At 38.5% G+C, this 11617-nt stretch overlaps 1 protein-coding gene across 1 annotated transcript in view; it reads left to right on the forward strand.

The window, feature by feature from the left end:
- The window catches only part of ELP2 (elongator acetyltransferase complex subunit 2), a 57102-nt gene that overhangs the window by 39008 nt on the left and 6477 nt on the right, over positions 1-11617 (forward strand). Inside the window, exons 13-18 of the mRNA XM_006889230.1 lie at positions 1636-1824; positions 3150-3219; positions 4888-4983; positions 5141-5198; positions 5689-5761; positions 8695-8878. Coding sequence (XP_006889292.1) covers positions 1636-1824; positions 3150-3219; positions 4888-4983; positions 5141-5198; positions 5689-5761; positions 8695-8878 — 670 coding nt within the window. The remainder of the gene's footprint in view (positions 1-1635; positions 1825-3149; positions 3220-4887; positions 4984-5140; positions 5199-5688; positions 5762-8694; positions 8879-11617) is intronic.

Raw genomic sequence — 11617 nt, forward strand, 5'->3', positions numbered from 1 at the left:
GACTCCATCTCACATACTTTGGGCACATGGTCAGGAGGGACCAGTCCTTGGAGAGGGACATCATGCTTGGAAGAGTGGAGGGACTACGCAGGAGAGAAAGATCCAAGATGAGATGGATCTTCCTCTCCTGTGCTGTTACTTGGAGTGATTTTGTGGTTCTTGATTAGTTGACATACATTACCAGAGATGTCTTGGTTGTTTATTCACGATCCTGAAAGAAAAGTTCAACTTTACTAAAGTATAATATTTCTGCTTTTTGAAAGTTAAGAAAATGAAACGATAAATCACAAATTGGGGCCAAATGTTTACTGAACATATGTCTGCTGAAGAATTTATACTTCGTGTATATAAATAATTTTTTAAAACTTAAATTAGTAATAAACAATCCAGTAAAAACATAGGCAAAAGACCTAAACCAACATTTCCGCAAGGAGGATATTTGAGTAGAAAATAAACACATGAAAAATGCCCTTTAGCACCTTTAGTTAATAGTGAAAAGCAAATGAAAGCCACAGTAAGTTGGTGTTAACACATTTGTTAGAATGATTTCAGTAAACTGCCCATGTCAAATGCCACTGAGAATGTTGAACAACAGAGATTCGTATAGGGATGGTAGAATTGTAAAATAGAAGAACTTGGGAAATTGTTTAACAGACTTGTAAAATGTTAAATGTCACATCTCATTATTCAGATATAAAGTTGCCTTGAACACTGAATTAACAAACAAAAAGTCTTTCTGCTTTCGAGTATAAGGGGCTGCTCAGGCATCTTGCCCCTCTATGTATGCGTATGTCTGCAGTGATCGTGAGAACACTGCAAGTACTGGGTTTGGGTTACAAACTTTAGAGAGGACGCAAGTTCCTATATAGCAGATCCACAAATGAAGATCAGCTGTATTTATCATCTAACTATTCCACTTATAATCAAGATAAATGGAAGCACGTACATCCATGCAGAGGCTTGATTATATCATTATTGGTAAAATTTAAAAATGCAAACCTAATAGTTGAATTGCTTGCTGTGCATCTAAGAGCTGACAGTGAATAAGGATGACAAAAGAAGAACTGATGCCTTTGAGTATAATGGTGTTGGAGAAGAGCACTGAACATCCCAGGGGCTGCCTTAAGAATAAACAAGTATGTCTTGGAGAGGGTGTAGCCAGAGTGCTCTTTAGAGGCAAGATTGATGAGGCTTCGCCTCATGTACTTGGACGTATTACTAAGGAGAGGCTGTTCCCTTGGAAAGGGACATGATACTTAGAAGGGTAAAGGGTCGGCGAAGGAGAGGAAGACCCTTGACTAGGTGGATTTACGTGGTGATTGCACTAATGGACTCTAGTGTATCAGTAAGTGTGAGGATGGCACTGGGTAGAACAGGGCTCAGATCTTTTGTTCATAGGGTCGCTATGAGTCATGGCACCTAACAATGGTAGGTGAATGGGTGAAGACATGTGGCATAACTACAAAGGACCACTATGACCAACTTAAAAGAATGATGTATGGCCAGCACATGGATGCATCGGCCCATAGTCAGAGATTTCCTTGGCATTGTAAATATTGAAACTGACAGTTTGCGTGTTGGAAAGACTTTGGTTTTTGAAACATGTTTGTTTCCCAATCTTGTCTTGAAATCCAGGTGACTTGGCATGAAATTGCAAGGCCTCAGATACACGGATATGATCTGAATTGTTTAGCCCTGATTAACCGATTCCAGTTTGTATCTGGAGCAGATGAAAAAGTTCTTAGAGTGTTTTCTGCTCCTCGAAATTTTGTGGAAAATTTCTGTGCCATCACAGGCCAGTCAGTGAATCACATATTTTGTAATGTGAGTATCCCTTTATCTGTTTTAATTGCCTAGTCTCTTCATTTAAAATGGATTAGAAGAAAATACTACCTTCGGGCTGTAAATGGAATATATGGGTAGAAAGAAAATAAAATAATTAGGTATTAACTGACAGACTTGTATGTGCTGTGACATGCACTGATATGAATTTTAAAGCCAGTTATTTTATTAGCCCAACATACTGTGAAGCATGATTGAAATCCTAATAAAGACATGAATGTGTCTGCTGGTACTTGAGATGAGTCACTATTCTAGGTACCCAGGATAAAATAAAATGGAAGAGATGGGTCTGCTCTAGCTGTGGAGTAGGCGTAGATGTAACTTACTTGCAGTTACTAGATGAGAGTAGTTAATTGCTGCACTTTTATAGTGCTCAGTTAAACGTCATACAAAGAAGTCACTATGTTGGAGTAAGGAGAGAGTTTAAAGGAGCTGCGGATGAACTTCATAAAGATAAGCTTTTATTTATGTTGATGCCACTTCTGTAAGAGTTCAGTTATAAAAATACTTTGAATATAAAAATAAGTTAACTAGTTTGAAGCAGGATGCTGTAGTGATCATGTGCTAAGGAATGAAGCTGCTTAAGCTGCCAACCCAAAGACAGGCAGTTCGAATCCACCAGCTGCTCTGCAGGATAAAGATGGGGAATATCTTCCTGTGCAATTTACTACCTCAGAGAAGCGCTGGAGAGTTAGCTGTGAGTCAGGCTAAATTTTAAGAGACACTCTTAGTCCATAGACATATGCGGTATTTTGGTTAACCCATCACCTGTAATGATTTGACTGATAGGTACATTATATAAATTGATTACCAGCATTACCGCTTCAGATTAAAATTCTTTTATAAGTGAAACTGTGAGTCTTCCGTTTTGAACCCACTCTTTGCCCAGATAAGTTCCTTGTTAGACAGTGGAATCCTATTCAGCTTTTAGGGTTTGTCAGGCTCATGGGTAAGGAGATTTCCAGCTCTATGAATTGGTGGAGATTGGGGGCTAGGTAAAGCCTGTCTGTTGAACAATGTTTGCTTAGCATAGAATCTATTCATTCAGGAGATGTGTCTGGACATCACCAGAAGGTGGTCTTCATACATGAATTTTGTAGTGTCTGAGAGGGAGCTCTCAGTGGTAAAAAGCCTAGTGGTAAAAAGCTGTACTGTAATACCAAAGGCATGTGGTTCAAATCCACCAGTTGCTCCACGGGAGAAGGATGGGTAATCTTCCATGTGATTTACCACCTGTGAATTCTGACTCTACAAACACAACAAGAAGGTAGGAGTGACAGTTCATTTTAAAACTTATTTTGTTCCAGCAAGACAATGATTTTCCAGAAGGAGCTGCTGTTCCTGCTTTGGGATTATCAAATAAAGCTGTCTTTCAAGGTAAGGCTTTCATCTCCAAAATTAGTGACACCATAGTGGTTCTTAAAACCCATTACTTATAAATGAAACACTGTCACATTCTCATTACCCGTATTAAATAATCGATACTATGAAACCAGACAGTGAACATATACTTTAAAACAATGATGGGAAATTAAAGGAGTTCAAGAGAAGCTAGATTAGTGGAAACAGAATAAGGAGAGCAGAAATAATGAGAATGTTGATATATTTTGGATCACATAACCATGTCATGGAACTATTTGTATAAAATTCTTAAATGGGAACCTAACTTGTTTTGTGAGATTTCACCTAAAACAAAATCTATATATTTTAAAAATCCTGGTACAGACTTGTGTGACTTGCACTTAATGTGGTTTTTTTTTTTTAAAAAAAATCACTGTGTGTCTCTTCTCCATCAAATGTATTTATCTCATGATGTTACTCTGTTCATGTGCAGACCACTGAAATCTTTAGTATGAAAAAATTTGCCCAGAACAGCCCTTATCACTAGGAATAATTTTTTCCTGCATATTGAGAAATGAAGCAGCTGTAGTATTTTATGATATTATAATTTTCCCCTTGTTGATTTTTACTCTTTGGTAAAACTTTCCTCGTACAAAAAAGCTGTTCTCTTCTTAACAAGTTTTTTTCAATAACTTGGTGTGGGTGAATATTTTTCAGAGCAAATTAGTTTTTCATTCATCACGGTTATACACATCTCATTTTGTAACATGAGTTGCAATATCCTTCAGGATAACAGCTCTTGTCCCCACTTCTTTCTGGGTTCCCTGTATCCATTCACCAGTCTTTCCTGCTCCTCCTACCAACTGAGCTTTGTTTTGGGAAAAATGTTCTCCTTTTGATCTTGTATAATTAATTGTTTTGAGGAGTATGTTCCTCGCCTAGTGCTGTTCAGTTTATAGACCTGTTTATTTGCTATAAGGGCCTCAGTTTTAGATGGTCCACCTGCCTCTGTCAGACTAGTAAGTTTGAATTTTGTTTTCTACTCTTCCCCATTCTGTCAGAGAACATGTATCATGCCAGTCAGAGCAGTTTGTAATGGGCACTGGCTACTGGCTAATTTTTGTGGTCAGTCCTTGGACCGTCTAATTGATATGATGTACTATTCCTTTGGACTGATTCTTCTCTGCTTTTCTTCATTTGCCTATACTCTAAGTGGGGAGAAACCAGTAGTTACATATTAATTAATAATGGCTGTTCACTAACTTTTTGCTGCTCCCTCACCCCAGTCCCTCAGGAGATGTTAACTAGGCTTTAAAAACTCCATTCACTGCTGAGTAGATGAGCTGTGAAGTAACACCACAATCCTAGGACGTCACTAGGGATACCCTAAAAAAAATTGATGCATGTTTTTAAATGTTTGGAAATATTAGCTTAAAAAATAAGGAAATCTGTATGGAAATGATTAAAAGATTTACAAATGTTAGGTCAAAGAATTAGGGGGAAAAATCTTTATTTAATCAACTGTTGCTCTAAGGGGCACAGTTGGCAAAAGCTAGAGTTGTGGAAATAGCTTTGGAACCATGTGAATGTGCCTTTGATGGCAGATCCACTGTTTCCATTTGGTGACCTTAGTATTGGGACAAGTATAGGGGACGTAAAGATAATAACTACATTTATGACACTGATCTATTTCTTTAAAACTAGGAGATATAACTCCTCAGCCTTCTGATGAAGAGGAATTCTTAAGTAAGTCTGGTTCTGAGTATCACCAGATGGCCTTTCAACCTTCCCTTCTTACTGGTAAGATACTAGGGCAAAGATACGGCAAAAATTAATAACATCACTAGCAGGCATAAAACTGTTGTTAGAAAGACATGCTTTAGAATTGATTTATTTACTTATTTTTGCAAAGGACTAGAAAAATAATGGCATGGCTGTGTGAATATGTTTGTTACAGAGCCTCCCACGGAGGATCATCTTTTGCAGAATACTTTGTGGCCTGAAGTTCAAAAGCTGTAAGTTAAACTGGCTTACGTCTTTTGTATGACTCTTGTAATTTGTCATTTCTCCCCAGCTCTCCCCTCCACAACTTGATTTTCTCCTTTGTCTTTTGCCTACTTATACTTCTCCTCCGCCCTCCACTTCTGTAGATCTTTTTATTAAGGTTCTTTAATGTCTTTAATTCTTAAGATAGAGATGCATTACATGTGTGTATATAATATTATCTTTTTTTTAAATAATTTTTTTGTCTTCTCCAAGACTTCATTAAAACCTCCACAGATTATGATTTATTTTATTGTCTGGGAGCAAGAGGTGAAACTTGTACATTAACTACTTGAGTTTTATATTACATTCTGGAAGCTCACATTTTTCTCAAGTGTCTTTTTTAAATTTTCAATATTTAAATACCTTGTTCTTTAACATAACTGTTAGCTAGAGAGATTGTAAATTTTTTGAGAATAGGTAACATTTACAAATCATGTTCTTTTTCTTTTTTCGTTGTAGATATGGACATGGTAATGAAATATTTTCTCTTGCTTGTAATAATTCAAAGACTCTGCTTGCCTCAGCATGTAAGGTAGGCAACTTTATTTTTAATTCTCCTGGTCACAGTTTATTCATTAGGCTCTGGAAAGTTGGTTTAACCAGAATGCTACGTGAAAAGCTATCAATGTCTGCTTTTTCTGAATATTTTTCTCTCCTCCTATCTTTTTCCTTTCCTCCTCCGAAAACTTGCAGTTGCCTTTTTAATCTATTTTAGCTGCACCTTTTCCTCTGCTTAAATTCTTGTCTTGAACTTACTTGTATCTCCTGCTCAAAATGGTTAAATTGGTTATGTCCAAATGATAGTGAAAATATGACAAGTTAATTAGAATCCTGGAGACCTAAGGAAATGAGAACGTCATGCTTGTTTTTCTTGAGAGTACTTTGGACCTCAGTGATGGTGAGCATAGTCCATCAGTCAGGCAGGGTGGGCTGACCTGCTCAGCTCGACGTCACAGCATGTGGACTTCACACATTTACTTGGAAGAAGGAACGTGATCATTGTTCCCTATTTCTCCACTCTGAAGGGTTTTAACCATTTATGGAGGATTGTTTGAAACCATCAGAAGGATACATTCCTGTAAACTTTCTCACATTGATTTAAGTGTGACGATGAGAGCTGCCTGCCTAGATGAACTCTGAGTCCTTAATTTTATTGTGACTTCTTGCCACTCACATGCCTTGAGCAGCATCATAAGAAATGGTGCTGTACAGTAGATACTCTTTTTTGTTCTGCTTTTTTTCTACTCAGCATACTCCTGAGAGTCAAGTTACCTTGTAATATTTATCAGGACTCCATTTCTCTTTATGGCTCAGTGATACTCCATTGTATGAATATACCGCATTTTATTTTATGACTATTTTTTGTGTGTGTACCATCAAATTGAATCTGATTGTTACAGGAGAAGACTGCCCCTCCTTCTCCAGCAGAAGCATCTGGTGGATTTGAACTGCATACCTCTGAGATTGCAATGCAGCTTCTTGCCACTAGGCCACCAGAGCTCCCAAATATACCGCATTTTATACACACATCTGTTAATAGATGGTTAAGTTATTTCTACCATTTGACTATTTTTAATTGTGCTGCAGTGAACATTGTCCAGATTTCTTTATTCCATATACTTAGGAGTTGGTGAGTAGGTGATAGTTATTTCTAAATGTACTGTATGATTTTATTTATATAAAAATTTTACTTTTTTGGTGTTATAACAAGTCAAATAGACCAATTTAGTAGTTTCAACACTTAAAATTCAGTGATACTAATAAAGTCCAAGTTGTGTAGCCATTTTTATTCTCCTCATTCCTCTACTCTTAACAGAAACCTGCTGGGCTTCTCTTACGTAACCTAAACTTACTTCTAGGTCAGGTGTATAATTCGCCTTCCCAGCACTGGATGAGGGTTCCAGTTTTTCTACATCCTTGACCTCATCTCTTACCCTCCAGTTTGTTGATTTAATTTCTTTTTCTGTTATAATAGTTTGAGTGAGGATGAAGTGGTGTCTCGTTGTGATTTTGATTTTCACCTACATAATAATGACGGGAGCTCTGGTGGCCTACTAGCCGGAAGCTCTGCAGCAGTCCTGAAGGCACGTGGTTTGAATTCACCAGCTCCACCACGGGAGAAGGAATGGCATTCTCCTCCCGTGCAATTAACTGCCTCAGAAAACCTTCTCGAGGGTCGGCTCTGGGTCAGTTCTGACTCGATGGTACACGACAGCTACAACAGCAGTGATTAAGGAGGGAGCTCTAGTGTCGTAGTTCATAAGCACTTAAGCTGCTAAGGCAGAAATGGGATCTCTCTGGCAGTTTGAACCGACCAGCAGTTCTCTAGGAGAAGGATGGGTGATCTTTTCTCATATGATTTACAGCCTGCAGAAACCCACTGGAGGGTCGCTAGGAGCGGGTTCTGACTCGATGGCAATGAGCTCGGTTTTCTTTTGTTCTTTTGAAATGAATGGTTAAATAAAGAAGCCAAACTAGTGCACTGATTAAAGTGTTTGGTTGATAAATGAAAGACCAGCAGTTGAAAACCCACAAGCTGTTCTTCAGGAGAGAGATGTGACACTCTCCTTCTGTAAATATGACTTTGGTGGTAGTTCTTGTCCTGTCATTACGAGTTGCAGTCATTTCGATGGCATGGTGTGGTTGGGTTTTTGGAATGCCTGAGGACTTTAATTAAGGAGCTCTGGTGGCCTTGTGTCAAGAAGCTGCACTGCAGTCTCGAAGGCACATGGTTCAAATCCCATCAGTTCCTCTTTGGGAGAAGGAGGAGCACTCTCCTCCCATGTGATTAACTACCACTGAAAACCTGCCGGAGTGTCAGCTGTGGGTCAGTTTGATTCGTCAGTAAACAACAACAACAAGGACAATAATTATCTTCATAGGTGCTTTTCTGATACTTGGACATTTTCTTGGTGATCCAGTTGTCCAGATCTTTTGTTTCCTGCCCCGCCCCCTTTGAATTGTCTTACTTCCTTTTAGATTCTAGGAATACTTTATTTTTTTGTGGATACTTAACCCTTATCATTTATATGATTCCCTCAAATTTCCTCCTGATTTGTAAATATTTATATGATTCCCTCAAATTTCCTCCTGATTTGTAAACTTCACAAAGTCTTCACTTTGTTGATGAGCCCTTTCATATATGAGGTCCTTTACACCATTTGTGCTTTTAGTTTCAGAAACTATTTTTATTTATGCAGCTGATATAATTTCTTCTTATGAAAAGGAAACAAACAGAAATGTGATTGCAACTTAAGTTTGGCATGAATCTGTTCTCTCATCCCAGCTGCTTCTCTCCCTCTTCTCAGAGGTTCTGCATCATTGTATTAAATCTGTCCTCAAACTGTTTTCTTTATATTTACACAACCGTATATGAATGTAGCCGTAGAAACTGTATATCTTTTTAATGTATTCTCTTACTTGGTTTTCCACTTTAATTCCTTCAAACTTTACTCTTCCCTGCAGGCAGCCAAAAAACAGCATGCAGTTATCATTCTTTGGAACACCACATCTTGGAAACAGGCGCAGACTTTAATTTTCCACAGTTTGACCGTCACACAGATGGCCTTTTCACCAAACGACAGGTACTTACTGGCTGTTTCCAGAGATCGGACCTGGTCATTGTGGAGAAGGCAGGAAACAGTCATAGGTAAAACAGCTTCTCATTGGATCAAAATACTACTAATGGAATAAGTATGTCAATTTTAACCACACTGAGTACTGTTGGGAGAGAGAAGTGGAAATGAGAGTAGAACAAAGCGCATTGTCACGGCTGTGTTATCAATGCCCTGTGGTAACTGCCAAAGAGAAATCTCCCTTGTAAGATTGCGTTTCAGAGGATGTCGGGTCTGCTTCATTATAGCTTTTGCATGGCATGTGCTTGAGTATCTCTGTTATGAAAACAACCTATTTGTAGGAAAGTTTCATCTTGTAAGTGTCTACCTCAAAAAAATAAATGCAAACACAAAACCAAATGGATCACTTGTTCTGAGCGAGAAATCTATGGAGCAGGAATAATGCTAATAATACATCTAAGAACACTGAAGGTTGAATGGTCTCTTTTCCTTTGGGAACTAGTTTGCAAAGGCACTAATATTTTAATTACAGGACATAGAAGGAAGAGTATCCTTAGTCTTTTCTTACGTGGCCTTTGATGAGTTGGTAAGGGCGTTTCAGGTGTCTGCTGATGGATAACGTGGACCAAATGCTTACCTCCTACACCCACCCACACTGTTAGCCAGGTGTAATTAAAAAAAAGAAAGAATGCTTCGCTAGGTAAATTCTAGAGGGTGTTTCGTGTATATTTATGTTTAATTTTAATTTTTCCAGTGATGACTTATATATTGTTTGATCTTTTAATGTTTCTAGTTCCTAGGTTTCTTGTAGAGAGTGTGTGTGTGTGCATGTTTGCTGTCAAGTCAGATCCTACTGGCACAGGAGGAGACTGGCCATCCTTCTCCAGCAGAGCATCTGGGGAATTTGAACCATGTGCCTTCAGGATTGCAGCTCAGCTTCTTGCCACTAGCCACCAGAGCTCCCGTGGTTTCTTGTATTTTAATATCAAGAGCTATAACAATCAGCAGCTAGAGCAGACAGTTATGTTTTGCATTGATTTCCTAACATGTAACCGTTACTTGAAATGGAATGTATGAGCATCCTCAATTCTAGGCGTTAGTGAGATGAAATGGACCAGCTTTGGCTACTTTGAGTCAGATAATCACATAGTTTACTATGCTGGGAATGAAAATCAGAAGAAGAGTGGTGTTATGGTCACAGTTATTAGAAGTGGCCTTACATTTAAATCATACAAGCAAAGTATTTTTATGTTGGTTTATTTTACATTCCATTTTTGTTTTCAGATGCCTTCGCGTTGACAACCCCACTCACAGTGACCCTAAGAACCATAGCTGTGAACCTTACCTTATCCTGCACCAAACTTACGATCCCTGACATGCTCAAGCCTGTTGTTACAGTCCCTGTGTCGTTTCATCTCATTGAAGGTCTTCCTCTCTTGTGCTGACTCTCCACCTTTCCAAGCATGTCTCTCTCCCAGGACTATTTACTTTTGAAAATATACCCAAAGTAAGTGAGATGAAGTTTCACCATCCTTGCCTCTAAGAAATGCTCTGTTTGCATTTCCTTCAAAACAAGTTTGTTCTTTTGGCAGTCCACGATCATTCAGTACTCTCCACCAACACCACAATTCAAAGGCTTGGGTTTTTCTTTGGTCTTTTTTATTCATTGTCTAATTGAAAATATTATGGCTTTGTTCAGGTGCACCTTAGTCTTCAAAATAACATCTTTTAGACCAGCAGATTTCCTAAATTCAGCATGCTTTTAAATTTCTTGTCTGTTTCATGGATATAGATTGTGGATCCAGATAAGATGAAATTGTTGACAGCTTCAGTCTTTTCCTTTTTTTTTAAAAAAAAGGCCATTTTTTTGGTATTGTTTTCACTTCTTGCACTTGAAATACTCTTCGATGACATCCTTGGCCAGAGATGCTTTGCCATTGTCCTTAACAGCTACACAATGCAGCCAACTACTTTGTGGGGCTAAAAATATTCAACACTTCATGGTTTTGTATGTCATCCTTGTGCAGAGGCTTTGCTAATCTTCTCAGTATCGTTCCGTTTTAGTATATGTACTGCTGAAATGAGCACTCTCCATCTTTTTTTATGTTTCTTTATGGTCCAATGGTGAGCATTTTTATTTTCTTGGTGTTAAGATGGACCCTTTTTTGAAAGCTGTAGTCTTTGATCATCTTGCACTAAGTATTTCAATTCATCTTCACTTTGTGCATGCAATATTGTGTCATCTGCATAATACTACTTATTGATGAGTCTTCCTACAATCTTGCTGCCACATTCTTCATACAGTCTTGAATTATTTACTCAGCATACAGATTGAGTAGGTATAGTAGAAGTGTTTTATTTAGAATTCTAAGTAGATCAATAATTAGTTCCAGACTAAATACAAAAACACCCAGGTAAAATATGTTCCAAATATTCCATCTGCTGTATCACTCCATCTTTTTTGTGGCACTCCGTCTTTTTCAACCTTAACTGTTCCTCCTCCTCCTCTTCCTCCTCCTGGCTCAAACCTCCCATCCATTTCTTAGGCTTGGCAATTTGCTTGAAGTTACCTCAATGTTCACACAGTTGTTAATGATACAGCCTTGAGAAACAGGACTGGAGATGCAGAGTAGCCAGGGCAGCTGGCTCAGTATAGGCTCCTTGGAGGCAAAGATTCTGAGGCTCCGTCTAACATACTTTGGACATGTTGTGAGGAGGGACCTGTCCCTGGAGAGGGACATCATGCTTGGGAGGGTGGAGGGACAGCGCAGGAGAGGAAGGCCCTCTATGAGGTGGATTGATTCAGTGACTGG

The sequence above is a fragment of the Elephantulus edwardii genome, unplaced genomic scaffold (assembly GCF_000299155.1).
Source record: "Elephantulus edwardii isolate Elephantulus edwardi_28Jun2011 unplaced genomic scaffold, EleEdw1.0 scaffold00076, whole genome shotgun sequence".
NCBI lineage: Eukaryota > Metazoa > Chordata > Mammalia > Macroscelidea > Macroscelididae > Elephantulus > Elephantulus edwardii.